At 38.8% G+C, this 12,868-nt stretch overlaps 1 protein-coding gene across 3 annotated transcripts in view; it reads right to left on the bottom strand.

Annotated features, from left to right (window-relative positions):
• LOC119356039 (protein unc-13 homolog) overlaps positions 1-12,868 on the bottom strand; it is a 19,000-nt gene that overhangs the window by 2,308 nt on the left and 3,824 nt on the right. For all 3 annotated transcript variants that reach the window (XM_037622932.1, XM_037622933.1, XM_037622934.1), the window contains exons 10-25: positions 10,414-10,641; positions 9,508-9,591; positions 8,422-8,508; positions 8,141-8,326; positions 7,902-8,054; positions 7,085-7,177; positions 6,266-6,337; positions 5,695-5,812; positions 4,497-4,669; positions 3,592-3,658; positions 2,404-2,559; positions 1,110-1,216; positions 932-1,009; positions 739-834; positions 473-568; positions 198-381 (exon numbers count right to left, since the gene is read on the bottom strand). In XM_037622932.1, coding sequence (XP_037478829.1) covers positions 198-381; positions 473-568; positions 739-834; positions 932-1,009; positions 1,110-1,216; positions 2,404-2,559; positions 3,592-3,658; positions 4,497-4,669; positions 5,695-5,812; positions 6,266-6,337; positions 7,085-7,177; positions 7,902-8,054; positions 8,141-8,326; positions 8,422-8,508; positions 9,508-9,591; positions 10,414-10,641 — 1,978 coding nt within the window. The remainder of the gene's footprint in view (positions 1-197; positions 382-472; positions 569-738; positions 835-931; positions 1,010-1,109; positions 1,217-2,403; positions 2,560-3,591; positions 3,659-4,496; positions 4,670-5,694; positions 5,813-6,265; positions 6,338-7,084; positions 7,178-7,901; positions 8,055-8,140; positions 8,327-8,421; positions 8,509-9,507; positions 9,592-10,413; positions 10,642-12,868) is intronic.

Genomic DNA, 12,868 nt, shown 5'->3' with positions numbered 1-12,868 from the left:
GAGGATATCCATAAGTTTGATCCCGTAGGTTTAGCATTTTGGGGCTGTAAGTATGTAAGGTAGATCAGAGTTATGTGCATGTGTTTTGATAATGATGAACTGAAGCAGAGGATCAGGGACCAAATTACAGAAAATAATAGCGCGTATTACTGTTGCTGAGAGACTTCAATCATAATGCATCACTAATTTTGTCTCACCTGAGGACCTTGGAAGATGATACTGGATTTTCAAAAATGTGGAGGCACCATTATCCTTTTTATGGCACAGAACTCGAAGGAGGGTATGGATATCATGTACATTTCTTCTCCGAGCAGCTGCGGGTTCAAGATGGTGTGACATATGTTCACTTGCTTTCATCAGCAAATCAATGATAATATCAGCCTGAAAAACAGCAGTCGGTAGCTTTCCTTAAGTTAGTTACTGCATAGCATTTTTCTTGGATAAAAGATTGAAGGAAAAAGAAGCACTAGACCTTTAGCGCATAGAGGTCTAAAATCTGCTGAGCTAATTTAGCCTCCTTTTCAATAACATCTGATGGTAAACCTTGGCCTTCTGCTATAAAAAGATCCTGCAAGAAAATATTCAACAGTTATGAAAAATAAATCTTACAATCATATATCCAGTTTCATAAAGGTGTCAACTTGTTAAAATGATATGCTCAATGTCTTGCAAGCCTCTTGCTTCTTTTCTAACTCACAATATGTACAACATACATGTGCTTAAGTCTTATTTTTTCACCTTGAGAATAGCCAGATCATCTTTCATCAAATTCACATCTGTCTCCAAAAATGCGCGGGATGGACCTCCATCAAGTAGGACCCAAATGAATCCTTCCTAATTAAAGTTAACATTTGAAATTTAACCATCTTGTACATCAAAAAAATAAGATATTTTTGAAAAAACTGCACCTATGAGAGCATTAGACATATACCATGCATGCTTGAAAAACTCTCAGCACAACTCGGTCTCTCAACACGTCAACGATTAGATCACATACCTGATCAAGAACCTGCAGCATATGTCATTCATCAGTTAATAAGGCTAAAAGCAAGACATGCTTACTGACTGAACATGTAGGTAACTAGGTATCCCAAGTTCGGATTCACTGCCTGTTCAATTGTAGGGATAAAAATCTCCATGCGTGCACTTTCAACGCTAGTACGGTACAAGGAGAAAAGAAGCGAGTCCCTCATATCCCAGAAAACAGCCCTTGTTCCTGCAAAACATTTCTCTGGCAACTCAAGTGAACTGTATCGGGATAATGATTCTTCCAAGGAATATCAGGCTAACGTAACAACAGAAGAGTGCAAAACTATTATTCCTTATACATTTAAAATGAAATTTCGTTTGTGTATTGCTCGGGAACGAACACAGGAAGTTCCACAATTGCAGCAATAGTACATCGCCATGATCTATGGTGTACCTTACCCAAAGCACATATTGGTCTAACTGAAGTGCTATACAATGAGCTAGTTGTATTATAATGGCTCAGTGGGGGTATATGCACATTACGAGTTAACATAAAGTGAATGCCCTACCGGAGAGAGAGAGAGAGAGAGAGAGAAAGGGAGAGAGAGAGAGAGAGAGAGAGAGAGAGAAAGAGAGAACCTACTCCAATATAAAGCAGCTCAAGAAAGAACAGCTCAGCCAATTGCTAGAAGTTATGACAGTATACACTAGATACGCCATATGGATTTTATATTCCTGTTCATATATTTCCCAACTGCATATTTATGCAGCCAAAGGAGCACTAGATTAGCAATTTGATGGCAACTCTAGCAATATACTATCATGGGCACATGGCATCAGATGTCCAGTCCGTTCAGCCCGTCAAGTGTTGAGTCCCATGGAGTTGGTGCACCTAGGGTAGCCATAGCACAATACAAGGGTCGGCTGAATAGGCTTAAGAATAATTCAGCCATCTTGGGGGCAAGTTGATATTGAAGTTAGATGGAAAGTTATCTTATCTTTAGAAGGAAATTTTGGTTTAGACATACATTCTTTCTCTAGAGGATGAGTTCAGTTGGTATTTTAGGGCTGAAACGGTTCTGGTACACGCGGCTCTGATTCTATCAGTTAGGACTTCTTCAAGTTCAGCGCTCTCACACATTAGTTCCACGAGTCCACGGTCTAATCTCATCTTTCTTTTAAAATCCCTCCCATTCAGCCATGCTGATTAGCTCAATACGGTAATTACCCAGATGTACTAGTTGAACATTACAACACTTCCCTAGATTTTAAGAGTTAAAGATAAACAAATAGCAAAATGTTTCTAACAGGTTGCCTGTTCCATGATGTCATGACTACGAACTATCGACTAGAATATATTCTTAAATATGCTTGCATAAAGTTTATTTCAACTAATAGAAGTGAATTGTGGAGAGCACAGACTAAGTAGCTCACCAATGAAGTTCAAGATCGTGTCAGTTATATTCACCGCAGTCCTTCGCACATCATCAAATATTGTAAATAACTCATCAATCGATTCATCAGAAGGCGAACTTTTTGAAGTAGCTCCTTCACTGGCCATATAAGACAAATAGTCTAACAATCCCACAGCTGCAAGAAAAGAGGAACAAACATTAGTCATGTATAATTTTCCTTCCATATACTGTAACTCATCAATCGAATCATCACACGATGACGATTTTTCAGAGAACTCCTTCACTAGGCATATAAGACGAGAAGAGTCTACCAACTCCACGACTTCAATATAAGTACAGGAACAAATACTACTTATGCATAAGGTATCGTCTATAACACTAAGCTTGGCAAACTTCACATACGGACAACTTATAACTCTTGCTTCATTTGTTTTGCTCTGTTCTGTTGGTTTTTATATAAAAAATCCGTTTGTTTTGCTGTTATGCCTAGGAGTCTATGTTTCTGTTTTTGTCTTGCTGTACTTTTGTTATATTGCTGTTATGCCTAGGAGTCTATGTTTCTGCTTTTTTCTTGCTATACTTTTGTTATATTGACGCCTTCAATCTAATGAAAAAGACAAGCAGTCAGTTGTATGTCAGGAAAAAAATCATAACCCTTGCTTACGGTATCAACAGTCTAAGAAGCCCATGGCATAAAGGCTCGAATTTCTCACCACCAATGCTCCTAGACATGCATATGAAATTCCTCTAGAGCAGCTCGTTAAACAGTATTTGAGCTTGTAACCCTTTTTAAGGTCAATCTAACAGCCCCCCAACCCTGCATTGTTCATAAGTCTCCATTGACCCATATGATTGCATAAACAAATGCCGCCCCAGTTAGGGAAGAAAAAGGCATAAAAATAATTGGTTACCATGACTTCAAGGATACCTTGATAACAACCATGTGATATGAAAATTACAGAAGGACAAACTTGTTTGGTATTGCTGTGGAAGTGTGGATTTTGAAACACACTTACTTCCAATAGATTTGATCATACTAGTTAGTTAATAGCATTGTTTTTTGGAGTTAAAACAACAAAATCTTGCTAGAACTAATAAGACTAGTAAGTCGAAAGCATGTTTTTGGATCTACAACAACAAAACCTCTCACTAACTAGACACAATGCAGCACTGTAACAACAAAAACGGGCCACAGAGGGTGGATTACCTGACTGGACATCGACCCAGGATTGTTTGATGCCCTCTTCTATGGTATCAAGTTGATCTCTAATGTACTGCAGCATTCAGCAAATAACTGGATCATAAGAAAATTGATACTAAAAATAGTGCATGTGGTGACAAGAATAATGGAAGCGATTCTGTTTATCTAGACCATATAGAAGATTAAAAATGCCGGCAAAGTTATAGAACTTTTATGAAATCATTCCATGACAAGATTAGGGATGGCAGAAGGGATGGTTTGAGCGGGTAACGCTATCCAAAACCCGCCAATGCAAGCCTGGTACTCGTCTGGCCCTCCTTTCATAGACAACAGGTATGGTACCAAGATGGTAACTGGAGGTGCGACGTGCTGAAAAGGGTACAGCTGGATGTTCGTGGGCAATGGGCTGCTAAGAGCTATTTGCAAGTGCGGAGCTCATATGAAGCAACTGGGTCGATATGCTTTTACCTAACACAAAGCAGGCTTACACAATTGTGTGAGAGGTGTGGAGTAGTGAAGCCATTTATTACATATTTTGATATTCGAGTAACCATGCCCTCTCAGTCCCAGTGACATTCATGGGTATCTTCCATGTAGGAGACAAGCCCCCTGTGCCCATGCTCCACGGGTGCACCCGGATCCGTGGGCAAGACTGCCATTCTTGGTGCAGTGCCGACCTGCGTGTCGAAACTGACTGAGGATTTTTGTAAATATGATGTTTTTCCATAACTGAATAACCCATTTTCAAAACAAAACAAAAACCTTTGATTCTACGACCATGGCAGCATTTGATCAAAATGAACACAATTGGGCATCTACAAAACACAGGTCACAGATGCATTGCTGCAAGGGTTTAATGAAAAATCCAGTCATGCGGTTTGGGAAGAGGTGGGGTAACCAAAATGTCTTGCCTGAAGGGTGTTGAGTTTCACACATAATTGTGGGATTGTCAAATTGTTCAATTTATTAGCCACCTTCTCTTCACGAACTGCAGGCTCAATAGGTTTCCTTCTGGCAAATGGATTAACTGATTCCGCATAACGTGTCAAGACTGGCGCAACAGGTAGCAGGGTAGCTCTAGAAACTGCAATCGAGAAATAACAGATGAAGAAAAAACAGTTATTGATACAACAAAGCAAAAGTAATTAATACCGTTTTTAGAAGATACAAAAAAAGCACTCCCTCCGTAAAGAAATATAAGAGCGTTTAGATCGCTACTTTAGTGTTCTAAACGCTCTTATATTTCTTTACGGAGGGAGTAGATGCTATATACTTGTGAAACTGCTACATGCTATTGTGCTTCATAAGTATTAAGGCATTGCTTAAAAGCAAAGAAGATGATGGCTGTAGCGGTATCCCACAGCCTCTAGGATGTAGTAGGCAAATGTATCAGTCTTTTGATCAGTTGATTCGGTTCATGTATATTTTCAGTTTTTGTTATATGCGCAAAGTTAGGGACTACGATGACACAGGCATTTAAACAACTCACGCAATTAAAAAAAAGCTTCTGTAGCAATGCATCAGCATTTAACTTCTGTAGCAACGCACAAGCATTTAGCTGGTATGTCTAATAATCCAAGTACTAATTCAAATATGTACTGAAAACAGTACCACATGTGGCAAACTCATAATCTTTTCAAAGATACATGGTGTTTCACATTAAATTATAATAGTCCTTAAATTGCAAGAATACCAACACAGAGATCTCATGATACCCATTGACAGATCTGTTAATAGTAAACCTAGTCACAAGGCTGTGCAAGTAACACCAGCATCAGTGTGGTGCCTAAGAGTATGATGCCGACTCAGTGTAGTCTTCGTTCCAAGATCATTTGAGGTCAACAGTTCACTTATAAAGTGGGCAGTTCCGTTGACACACCTGACGTGATGAGATTAGGACTCATGTTGGTTACTTACTGTCATACCTACTACTCCCTCTGTTCGGAATTACTTGTCTCGGATATGGATGTATCTAGAACTAAAATACGTCTAGATACATCCATTTCTGCGACAAGTAATTCCGAACGGAGGGAGTACAAATGTACTGTACAAATGAGACCTCGTGGGTTCAAGATAGGGCATTGCCATTTATGCAGGATTAAGGCATACCTTGTTGATTTTCCATGTGAAGCAAATAGACTTGAAGGCTGCTAGTGATCCCTATAAGCAGACTTCGCAGGTGGACAATATCCAGAGGTAGACTTGAGTTAAAAAACTGATCAATAGTCTGCACATAGAATGATCAGATAAGCCCCAAGCAAATATAAGAGTATTAACTGAATAAAAAATGAGAAAAATGTGAGTTTGTAATAGAACAGCCGTCAGAATTTTTTTGAAGAACTTCAACATTCAGGCAGTGACTGCAAATATTGAAGATTCTGCCTCCATACTGAACTTCCAAATATTCAGCTTGCATCAAGATCAGATAGCATTTTTTTAAGGGAAGCCCCGGCAATATAAATAGGAGGCTAAATTTGTGTCCATGATGATGAACCCAAGTGGTGGGATTGTACACCTACTCGTCCAATCAAATGAGCTAGGCTCATTTCCTAGTAATCACCATGTTTACTAATAAGTTTGCACCAAGTCATCCAAAAGCAAGAGATTTTTTTTGTTCTCTTCATTTTCTTCAGGAACATAAAATATGGTGGTAACTGAGCTCATTAGAAGAAAAGCTGACCTCCTCCACAATCCGGAAGACTTCAACCATAGATGTTGCTAGTTTCCTGTGAACTGACAGAGGCTCCCAATCCTATGGACCAGAGATGAAACAACAGCCCGCATGAACAATTTGTCTTGGGACACTTAAAAGAAGACAAAAAAATACATACGAAAGACAAACAAAAGAAATTTATGATGCATAACAAAAGTCTGAAGTAAGAGTTGGCTATTAAAGAGGAATCTTAAATAGAAAAAATTGAAGTACCCAACTAAAGAATGTCATATGGGCTACCGTTATCTTGTTGCGACGGCAGTACTAGTTACAGAGTTGTGTCAATAACAACAATCATATGCGTCTGATTATATTACATATGTAGCACCAGTACAGTTCTGTTGAAACTTACCATGCCAGTTTAAGTAAAATCAACACTGAGCTATCCCACTGCACTAAGGTTGTTCAAATCTGACATTGTAGTTAATATATTATTATCTTGTCACAATAAATGAAGCTCAAATTTTCTTCTTTCTTGGCAAGATTCAACCTGACTGCAAGACTGTAACTACCAATTTAACATCATAAAATGCATTGAGCTAGCAGTCAAGTTACTGTATGAACCATGTGGCACTAAAAATGAATGTGATCAAATTTGCACCAAATAATACCCGCATGCACAATTTTACAATCACGCCACTTTATACCAAAATCTACAGAGGGATTTTCCTATTTTCCATGTGAGCATCAATGCAAAGTAAATACAGAATCATTTTCAGGATGTTCTAGCAAAATTAACTATGCACTAAAAAATCTTAGCAGTGAATTTTGCATAAGGTAACAAACCTCAATCTCAATGGTACGCTTTGTCCACTCCAAAACATTCTCATGTTGAGCATGAAGCCACTGAAGAATGATGGATGAAGAAAAACGATCTATCTGTTTAAAATTTAAAAGGTGTCATTTAGTCCAACATAATGTAACTGTGGAAATGCCACTTGGCATACCAATACAGTTTGATCTAAACTAAAAATGAGAAGTTGCTTGCAAGGTATTTTGAAAGTTAAGTGCATGAAATTTGTTAAGTCCAACATAATGTACTTTAATGTTTGCCTTATAAGTAAATGGAAACTGATTGCTGTTGTGAGAAGTTGCTTGCAAGGTATTTCGAAAGTTAAGTGCATGAAATTTGTTCCATGTGACTCCCAACTCGGTTGTTTATAATTTTATTTTATTTTGCAAAGTGTATAAATAGTTGTCCTGGCATTGTAATAAGATTAGGTTTTGACGTTATGAATAAACTACTAGGGAAGACATTGCGTCAAGATGATTGTGTCAAGAAACAGCAAGGTATCTACGAAATCAGGATAGCTTAGCAGTTTGACAGGCACAATAAAAAAGGTTCTTAGTAGCATATCAAACCACTGACTTCCATAGTTCTACATTACTTTGGTACCATCAGCTATGAAATTAGCAGAACGGATTATACAAGATATTTCATGTTTATAAAAATCGCATCATAGGGGTAGAGGGAGAAGATTATTTTACACTCATTATGTTAACAAAAGCCCAAATGTATAAAGCGTTCCCAAGTATTTTCAGGATAAAGCATACTTTCAAATATTCATGTATAACGAGCACAAAGCACATCCTCATGCCTTACCATGTATGGTTTTAGGAAGTTAGACAATGAAGACCCAGCAGCTTCCCCGTACATTGAGTAAAGCTTCTGAGCTATACAGAGCTCAAAGCTACTCGATGCTCCCAGTATCTCTTTCAAGTTTTCTGAATGATCCGTCCCTTCCAGGAACAGCTCCTTCATACCAATGGTAGTAGCAAACATCATTACAAGTTGACACAACAAAAATATTGCAGCTGAGCCGGACAAGGGAGTTTACTAACCAGTTGTTGGCCATAAAGTAGGTGAAAGACAGTTAGTGCTACTCTTCCAGCTTCAGGATAATATTTGTGAAGTACTGGGCTGAATGCAGAGCACTCTTTCTCCACTAATAGCTTTAGCTCACTTGCAAGCAATATCAATGGATGCTTAAATTCTGCTTTTGATTGGCCATCTGCTGCAATTAGGGCCTAATGAAGCATAATGGAAATATGAAACATTAAAAATCATGCTCTATTTTTTGCCAAATGTATTTGATAGTGGGACACAGGATGATTTAACTCACATGCTTATATGCAGCTTGAATGGATCTGACAACGAGTATGTGAATCAATGTAGATTCTGCTGAACTGCCAGGCGGGGTCCCAATGAGCTGAAATAAATCCAAAATATATCAAAGCATTGCACTGTGGACCCTGAAAGCAACTTATGAGGCAAATTTGAGTGTCTTAATGGAACCAAAATTTATTAATAAGGCCTTGATTGGATGGAAAGGATTCCAGGTCATTCAAACAAGGCCTAATAAGGGGAACAAGAGAAGGTTAGCATCCAACACAAAAGACAAACTAACTGATGAGCCAAAACACTCCAAGTGACTTTACATGACAAGAGGGATCAAACTGACCAAAAGGGAGCACTCATGTCCGTGTTTTATTAAGACTGCCAAAAGAATTTGATGGAAGTATTATGAAAAATATCAATTCAGGCCTTCAGGATGATGATCTGTAGCTTATCTTAACTCCTTACAACATTGATTACATTAGCAACCATGGTACAAACATGACTAGTGAACAATCTGATCCAAGTGAAACTTTTTTTGTTTCTTATATCTTCTCACATTCTGTAGGTCATGACTAAAGTCTAGAAGTAGGACATACAAAGCAAAATGTGTGATTTACCACATAACATTTTTAAGGAATTTTTTTTATGAGGAACGTTCATGTACGGCCAGCCAGCAAATATCTCCTAGTTTGAGCAAGTTGTAAACGCCTCTTTTCTGAGAATTTCCCTGCTGAATGGAGTTTAGTGTCAATTATCATGACTATGTCAGGCCTTGCAGGGTATATATAACTTTGATAGTTTGGAATTAAATATGTTACATCAATATTCAGAGATTATCTCTACTTATGTCAAACTAACACAAGAATATTTTTATTTAACCAGAATGGGTAAGGCACTGTAAGGGCAGGATGCATCGGATATACACTCGAGGAACTAGGTATCGATTTAATTAAGAAAAAAGAGGCACGCCAATTCAGTTGGAGAGGACTCAGTCCTGGCCCACTCCCCTGCCCAATTGAGCTAGGCTCCATTCCAGGTAAACGAGGGTGCATATATAGAAGTACTATAGTAGAACTAAAAAAAATCTAACCATGGATTCCTCGTCATCATCATTAAGATTTGCCGCTGAAAGTAACACCAAGTTCAGCATGCTCTCGAAGATTGAACAGTTAGCCTGTACCAGAAAGGCAAGATTAAGAAGCTCTTATGGCAAACTTTGTCGCAGCATTATGCCAGTTTTGCGGATTGGTTTCTGGTAATATAAATCGGAAGGACCAACCCCTTTTTTCCCTATATAAAAGAACTTTTAGACAAAACAAATGTAAATCGGACTAAATCATTGTTGAAACTGATTAAGTTGAAGGCCATGACTCATGAGACAAATAATAATGGATGACTAACCTGCATCTGCAACTGTCTTAAGTGTTTTGAATTTATGTTTTTTTCTCGAATATGCATTTGTCTAGGAGAGAAAATGTCAAGGTGACACAAAGTACAGGCAAAGGCCGAAAAGAGTAGAAATCTAGAAAAACTAACCAAAAGCCTAACTAAACAAAAACCTGCAGAGACACAGAAAACAGCCTACAGAAGAATTAAAGCGGAGAAATAGAAAACTTATGCTTATTCAGTAATAAAAGAATTGGCGGGCCATGGTTATAATTCAACAAACTATACTTCCATCATCTGCTTGGCCTATGATAAATTTCTAACATGGACATGGATATAAACATTTGTCAAATCATAGGTCACAAGACAGTCAGGTTAACTTCAGTACCAGCCTGAACCTAAGAGTTCATCTAAGAAGTAATATAGATGACCTAGGCTATAAGCATCTATGCATCCTTCATGCATTACAGAACAATTACTAAATGATATAACTTGTGTTAATAGGTTTGGTAGAACATGAAGGCACATCTACCTATAAGTTGATGGCCTGATGGATTAAAAAAATCCTCAGCTGAAATATTTAAAGATCCAAACAAGGGAGGTAACAAACCTGACTGAAGTATAAGTGATAATTCTTCAGTTGTCTGCGACACCACATGTTTATTTTAAGAAGGGCACTGTCCACCAAATTTAGAGCGCCGTTGCTTCCAAATCCTTCCACAGAACAAACAAAGCTATCCATATACAGCTCTGCTTCTCTAACATTATTATGTAACTGAAGTTTCTGTATCTGAAGATCTGTCTGTTTCAGTAGAAGAATTTCCCTAGTTTGAGCAAACTGAAAAAAAGGAAATTAACCATACAAATCAGTATGGCATCACTGGCATGGTACTAGCACTAACAAAATGCTCTTGCCAAGAAAAACATTTTTGAAGAATGGAAGAAGGAAGCTTTCCATGTAAGAAGTGAGCTAAGCAGAATAAAATCGAATTAGTTTATCATTCACAAGACAATCGGTCTGTACCAGTTGTTCAAAAACAAGTCTGAAAATGTTTCTCAATTCTAAGTTGCTAAGTTCACCAAACAATATATGTCAATGCCACTCAACATGTTGGTAAATAACAGATCAGCAAATCCTTGCTGCCCTTCAAAATAATATACAATTAGGTGCTTCTAAAGCAATGGAAATGAAGAGAACCTAATGGAGAACCTATATATTCACAATGCAGTCATTTTGAAAAATGACAGAAGGTAATATCCCAAATGTCTACTACTCCCTCCGTTCCTAAATATAAGACCTTTTAGAGATTTCAATATGGACTACGTACGGAGCAAAATGAGTGAATCTACACTCTAAAATATGTCTATATACATCCGTATGTAGTTCGTATTGGAATATCTAAAAGGGCTTATATTGAGAAACGGAGGGAGTACTATAAACATAACAGTTGGTGGCGCTGGCCCGTCTGCCGCTCCCTTTGCTCTGACAAGTGGGACCCTTGCAATTTTCTAAACTACCCCTGAAGTTGAGTTGTTTTTGCCCACAAGAACCACCCAATCATGTGGCTTAACCCGGATTTAGGTCCACAACTGTTTTGTAGTACTATATTATCAGCCAAATTTGGACCAGCATGTGTAGTCTATGCAATATATTGTCCATGGCAAAAGTGAGTTCACTGTTTCAAATATGCCTGTCATTTTTCTGGTAGTGATTTCAATACGCAAATAAAAATATACTGTTAATATTCCTTCTATCTGTTTGTGACAAATGGATCTTCTGCAACTCCAAATCTAACAGTATGCATGATTATAATGCCACAGTAACATGACGCAGTAACGGACGAACAACTTGCTACTAGTATAAAAGAAATGCCTATTATTCAACACGGAACTCTGGCTAAAGTTCAGTTTTCAGCATTGGACTCTAAAACTGTTTTGAGTTGCAAACATAATCTGCTCGAACATACTTTTCACCCTCAGATGGTTCTGCGGGTGGTTTTAACTGACATGGATGCCATGTGTCCACCACCTCACTGCCATGAACAAACAAATACTACAATGAGGCACAATCTAAAACAAGCCCCACCATTTTGATTTAAAAAATCACAATAAATGCTAGAGATGGAAGAAAAATTGGTAGGAACAGATGAATACATGGAACTTGGTGTAGCAATGATGTGTGGACACATGTCATCCACGTCACCCAAAACCACTTGTGAAACTACCAGAGGGTGAAAAAGCATGGTTTCTGTTAAGAGTTATATTATATTGCATGTATAGCCTGCATATTCTCCCCGTTGTATGAGGGGTTTTCTTCATATTTCCCACCTGTACATGCATATATATATATTGGCCATTGGCCCTCAGGAAATACAAGTTGCATATTTCCTAACATGGTATTAGAGCCCTAGGGTTTTTTTTTAGGCACGCGCAACTCGTGCTTGATCCTCTCTCGTGCCGCCGGTTTCTGTTCTTGCCGGCTACGCTGCTGCCTACCGCTGCTGTACCTCCCATTCACCCCAGGTCAACGCCCCAATCCCACAGGCCAAGTCCCCTAGGTCGAAGGCATGCGTCGCCCGCCTGCTGAAGCACTCGCCTGCAGGTCCTGGCCCTGGAGCTCGCTGCCGTCCTGGTCAACTCTGCCCTGCCGGATCCATCCAGCTTCAGGCCTATTTGCTACGTGGGGTAGTAATCCCTCGGATCGCCGTTCACTTTCTACTTACTGTGTTTTTCTTGGTGGTTCTCTCATTGCCTGGAAGACAAAGAAACAGACTGCAGTTTCCTGTTCGAGCGCAGAGGCTGAGTTGCAGTCTATGGCTTTGTTGACGGCAGAGGTGTCTTGGTCATGATGGTTACTTCAGGAGTTTGGTGTTTCTGTCCTACTCCCCTCTTGTCAGACAGTATAAGTATTATCAGTATAGCACGTCGCCCTGTGAAGCATGAGCTCACCAAGTGCTTCTATTGTGCGCGCTGGTGTGCAGGATCGGGTTATTGCTCTTCAGTATGTGCCTTCCGAGTTACAGTTGGCGGATTTCTTTACGAAGGTCTGGATTAGAGTGCAGCAT

This window comes from Triticum dicoccoides, chromosome 2A (assembly GCF_002162155.2).
Source record: "Triticum dicoccoides isolate Atlit2015 ecotype Zavitan chromosome 2A, WEW_v2.0, whole genome shotgun sequence".
In the NCBI taxonomy this organism is placed as follows: Eukaryota; Viridiplantae; Streptophyta; class Magnoliopsida; order Poales; family Poaceae; genus Triticum; species Triticum dicoccoides.
This window is presented reverse-complemented; position numbering and strand designations above follow the sequence as displayed.